Source organism: Solanum tuberosum, unplaced genomic scaffold (assembly GCF_000226075.1).
Source record: "Solanum tuberosum cultivar DM 1-3 516 R44 unplaced genomic scaffold, SolTub_3.0 scf00039, whole genome shotgun sequence".
In the NCBI taxonomy this organism is placed as follows: Eukaryota; Viridiplantae; Streptophyta; class Magnoliopsida; order Solanales; family Solanaceae; genus Solanum; species Solanum tuberosum.
The window spans coordinates 2,323,219-2,329,098 of NW_006238968.1; the positions used below are offsets into that span (position 1 = coordinate 2,323,219).

The 5,880-nt window shown below is 35.2% G+C and overlaps 1 protein-coding gene and 1 pseudogene across 1 annotated transcript in view; both read right to left on the minus strand.

Moving 5' to 3' along the window:
- Positions 1-1,128: 1,128 nt before the first annotated feature.
- LOC102582598 (protein HYPER-SENSITIVITY-RELATED 4-like) lies at positions 1,129-3,082 on the minus strand (annotated as a pseudogene).
- Positions 3,083-3,743: 661 nt separating this feature from the next.
- Positions 3,744-5,880, minus strand: part of LOC107059856 (protein HYPER-SENSITIVITY-RELATED 4-like) — a 7,716-nt gene continuing 5,579 nt past the window's right edge. Inside the window, exon 3 of the mRNA XM_015306901.1 lies at positions 3,744-4,351. Within this exon, the coding sequence (XP_015162387.1) occupies positions 3,791-4,351 (561 nt within the window). The 3' untranslated portion in view covers positions 3,744-3,790. The remainder of the gene's footprint in view (positions 4,352-5,880) is intronic.

A 5,880-nucleotide genomic window follows, 5' to 3' on the forward strand; every position in this document is an offset into this window, starting at 1 on the left:
TCTTAACTTTCCTTGAATTGAATTATGGATTCAAGGTTCATGATCTCATGTTTATGGATGATTTCATGATGTTTAGATGTACCTTAGAGTGTTGGAATTGACTAGAAAAGATAGGTACATTGCTAAGGAACAAGTACGAAAAGATGGGGGGACGAATGGGGAGAACTGGCGTCCCTGGTGCTCTGAGAGGTGCGGGGAGCCAGCCCTCAAAATTCAGAGACGGGTCTGGGGCGCGCTGGCTGCCACGGAGCCCAAGGGTGAAAATTAAGAAACCCTTTTGGGGGGCGCTGGCTGGCGCGACGCCCCACCCTTTTCCCTAGGTGTTTGACGACTTTTCTTGCTCGTTTTTCATCTCTAAACCCTCTAAACTTCAATGGTTCTTTCCTCAAACATTTAGAATCGACAAAACCATCCAAATACATCAGATTATACTTGAAATCACAACTAATTACATGAATTGGGATCAAACAACTCCTCAACAATTTCAACGAATCAAGAATTCAAAGGAGCTTCAACAAATCCATCAAGAATTCAATTTCTAAACTTTCAAAGACTTGATTCGCTGAAATAAAACATGATTTGGTGCATGGGTGAACTGACTCAACGCTATGTGATCTCACATACCTCGTAGGGATCACCCCTTGACGAAATCCACAAGCTAAACTCGAACGTTCTTGACGATTTCTTGATTTCTCTTCTCCTTTTTCCTCTTTTCTCTTTTCTCCAAGCCCTAGCGTGAACTTCAACTTTTCTAAACTGACTAAAATCTTACTTTACCCCAATTAAAATCCTAAAAACGAATTAAAACAATTGGGTAAGGAAAATACTAAATTATCCTTCCGAAATCCGGATTGGACTTTCCTTATTCGAACAACCCAACTTCCAAAAAGCATATCTCACTCATACGAACTCGGAATCACGCAAACTCGGCGGCGTTGGAAAGATTATTCCAAGAGCTTTCCTACCATATTTGGAAGTATACCTAACTCATCCTGATCTAGGAGTTATGTCCGTTTGAAGTTGACCAATACTCAACTTATTCTAACTTAACAAAATTTCCAAATTTTCATTCTTTCCAAAAATGACTATTTCCGATTATTAACTCCTTCCTAGTTATTTCAATTTGCAAGATTTTACATGACCGATCCCCTGACTACAGATTTCACACTACCCCATCAACTAAAATACATAGCCCCAACTTTTTCTATTTAATCATTTGGTATAAATCTGAGTTTGTACCTAGTAGGAATAGTAAAGATAGGAAATAGAAAATAAAAGACTAATTTACCGTGCTTTCTGACTGATGAAAATCATTTGAACAAACATACATAGCTCGATTAACCAAATTAGCTTTCAAGTCAATGGTACAATCAATGTCCTCAATCACCAAAATTGACTTATTGGTTGTGGTAACCAACAACTTCCTTAAATCTGAATTCCTCGTCACTGCAGTCAACTCCAAATCATATATATCGAAGTTTAAATAATTCGGTATTGCAGCAATCAAACTAGATTTCCCAGTCCCCGGAGGACCAAATTACAAGTACCCTATTTTCCATGCCTTCCCTACTTTCCTGTAATACTCTTTCCTCGTCATGACCCTCTCCAAATCCTTCAAGATCATGTCTTTCTGGTCTGATTCCATTGCGATTGTCTCAAAAGTGGCAGCATGATCAAAATTCGCCGGCTTCCACATGTCACGTAAACTGTGAGTTTTAGGCTAAATTCATCCCTCAAGTATAACCCAAACTTAGGGTACATCCTTATAGTATAATTGTGAACCAAATACATCCTTTAACTATCTCAAAACACGCATAAACATCCTTTATGTTAACTACTGTTAAAAAACTAACAGAAACAATTACATGTGCCAAGTACATGACATCCACCAAATCACATAGACTATACTACTGATTTCCTCCCAAATTTTGATCGTTTTCAATATTCAGCAGGGCTTTTGTCTTCTAGAAACAAAACTTCCTGTTCTTCTGAACTTAAGCAACCGTACAAGTTCTTTTTCAACATAAGAATTGAAGCTGGGCAAAAGAAATAGCCATTGAAAAAGATTTGATTTTACCAATATTGTACTATTTTTGTTATTTCTCAAACTAAATATCTTTTTCACTTTCAAAATCATCAGATTTTGTAGGTTGAAAAACAAGAAACAATACGTAGGAACAGAGATTCCGAATTTTCTTTATCATTGCATTGAAGTTTCTATGGATGACACTTTTAATTAAAAGCACCTTATCGACCACTGAGAAATCATGTTTCTAGCGGCACCTCGCACAACTAAGAAAAAATCTATCTTCAGGCCAACATGCTTGGTGTATTTTCTCTCCAAATTGTTTCTCAAGAGCTCTCCCGAATTGCCAACGACTGTGCATCTTCTAAATTATCGCTGCTATTAGTTTTTTTCGAAAATTTGAGTGCAATGATCAGTTATATGAGTAGTCGATTCCAACCCTCGGTTAGCAAAGCGTTGCTGAAGGTTAGATTGGAAGTGGGACAGTTGGAGCAGATCATTTTTCTGCACAAAAGCATGAAAGAAGAGTCTCAACTTATTGTGCGTTATTGTTCATGAAGATTAAAAATCAATCTACAGTATATGGAGATTTTGGGGAAGTCACGTTCTTAGCACATGTATTTGTTTCTATTAGTTTTTAAACCGTAGTTAACAGAAAGGAGGTTTTATGCAAGTTTTAGAATAACTAACGGATGTTTTTTGTTCACAATTATATCATGAGGATGTACTCTAAGTTTAGGTTATACTTGAGGGATGATTTTAGCCTAAAACTCTGTAAACTGTACATTCTTTCGTAACCCACAGTATGAATCTTGATCGTCTTGTTTTTGTGTTTTTGCAATATTGAGATGTATGGCAAGTAAGAATTAAGGACAAGGTCCTTGCTTTTCTTATGAAATGTCAGCTCAAAGGGCCTTATTACAGATTTCTCAGCGGAATCCATGTCTTTGGGGTTGTAGAAGTGTTTAGACTCTATTTGTCTGCAGAGCCAAATCCACTTGAATGTCTGTCAATTATAAACATCTATCACCTGTTGGAATAAAACCGCAAGATTAAAAAAAACATCATCTTAACAAGATCTATTATGTTAAATTATTACGAAGGTAAATTAAATGCGTAAACTTATCTGAGCACTCATGAATATAAAACAATTTTTCAAATCAAGACTTAAATTTTAAGAAAAGTGATTTTCACTTTTCTAATGATGGACTGTTAGAAAAATATCATTGGTCTGATATGGAGACCATAACCCTATTTATAATTACACATAGTTTGTTTGTTTCTAATTTATCTTGCTTATCATTAAATTAAATGTTGTATCAACATATGTTTGCTATGGAAACCACAATCCTATTTATAATTGCACTTAGTTTGGTTGTTTCTAATTTGTCTGTTTTATCATTAAATTTGAAGTTGTATCAGTATATCTACACATAATAACACATATTTTATTATGCTTCTTATTTTCACATTTAACTTTAAGCATTAAGTTGACTGTTTGACTAATTCTATTTTATGTTGCTCGGACCCTAAAAAATGTGGTCATACACGTGTCAGATTCTTCAAAAGTGCATAGCTTCGACATACACCTGACAATCACTACAAAAACAACTAAAATTTGCTGGAAATTTTATTGCTAAATAGCTCATAGCTAACACAATACTTTTTATAATATGTAGTTACAAATATTTTTGTTCACACTCTTGTCATGTCGAAATACTGCACAAAAAGAGGAATAGGAAAGATAGGAAACAGAAAATATGACTAATTTACCGTGCTTTCTGTCTGATGAAAATCATCTGAACTAACATAAATAGCTCGATTAAGCAAATTAGCTTGCAAGTTAATGGTACAATCAATGTCCTCAATCACCAAAATTGACTCATTGATTGTGGCAACCAACAACTTCCTTAAATCTGAATTCCTCATCAATGCAGTCAACTCCAAATCATATATATCGAAGGTCAAATAATTCGCCATTGCAGCAATCAAACTAGATTTCCCAGTCCCCAGAGGACCAAACAACAAATACCCTCTTTTCCATGCCTTCCCTACTTTTCTGTAATACTTTTTCCTCGTCATGAATCTCTCCAAATCCTTCAAAATCATGTGTTTCTGGTCTGATTCCATCGGGATTGTCTCAAAAGTGGTGGGATGATCAAAATTCACCGGCTTCCACATGTCATGTAAATTGTACATCTCTTCGTGACCCACAGTATGAATCTTGATCATTTTGTTTTTGTGTTTTTGCAATATTGCTTCTTCCATGATGTATGGCAAGTAAGAATTAAGGACAAGGTCCTTTTTTTTCTTGTGAAATGTCAACTCAAATAGAACAATTTTTCAAATCAAGACGTGAATTTTAAGGGATGTGCTATTCACTTTTCTAATGGTGGACTATTAGAAAATTTTTTACATGTCTAATCTGGAGACCATAACCCTATTTATAATTACACATAGTTTGTTTGTCTCTATTTTGTTTGGTTTATCATTAAATTAGAAGTTGTATCAGCATATCTACACATAAAAACACATACTTTATGATTTTTCTTACGAACATTTAACTTTTTGCATTAAGTTGACTACCGGACTACTTGTATTCTATGTTGCTCGGACCCTAAAAAATGTGGTTATACACGTGTCAGATTCTCCAAAAGTGCATAGCATTAGAAGGATCCGATATTTTCACTCGACAATCACTACAAAAAACTGAAATTTGCTACAAATTTTATTGCTAAATGTAAGATCCCCGTAGTTTTTTTCTCTAATCGTGCATAATATATGTGGCGTAGTATGGCATGGTTATATGAGGTGTATATGACTTTGTATCATACATTGGAGATTAAGATTGCAAGTAGGTGGCAATATCAAGGAACTAAACTAAAGTTTTAGGTCAAAGGAACCCCTCAAACAAAGTTCATGAGAAAAGAAATGGCTCGGGTAGAACTTCGCCCATTTGAAAGGTTTAAATTATCCCATACCTTGTGGATAAGATTATAAGTGTACAACATGCTAAGAATAGTGTGTTATGAGGTATTATAATAGCACAAGGGTCGTATGTTAAGTTTGGAAGTCAAGAAAATTAGTGAAACTAAAGTCGGCAAAAGTTATCGAAGTTTCTCTAATAATATTTTCTTAACTTTGGGTCAAATGTCTTGGATGTTTTCTCCCAATATACAAAGAGTTAGAAGGCCTATCACCCATTAAATCGAACTCTAATAATATTTTCTTAACTTTGGGTCAAATGTCTTGGATGTTTTCTCCCAATATACAAAGAGTTATAAGGCCTATAACCCATTAAATTAAAGGCCTACGAGTCTAGTTTGTAACTCACAAAACCCCGTATCTAACCGACATCGGAGTAAAAGGTTATGAGGGTTTTACTACGGACTGTCGGGATCGGATCCGGGTTGGGTTAAAAATGTGGTATGTCGGCTTACTCAACGTTTTAAGCCATGAAAACATTTCATTTTACTTCCAAACCAGAAATAAAGCTTAAGAGAAGGTTCCTATGGAGTACTTTCATGATGAAGGTAAGTTTTCGACGATTTCTACCATTAAAGATTGCCCCCGTGCCTAGAAACGTGATCTTTACTCGTGGTAATCGTTTTCCCCTTCTATTAACTGCGTTTGGAGCAAGGTTTTGGAGATATAAATTTGTAGTTATTGGAGTTTCTTCAAGGTTTACACTTGGTTAACTAAGATAATCATCTCGGGACTCTTTTAGGATTTTTTTTATGAATTTCTACGGACGTTTCGACAAGTTGGGGCAATATGGCAAATATGCCGATTTAAGATTAATTATGAACTATTTATAGGTGCGTACTAGTTGTGTATATATAGTGTTTGCGAAG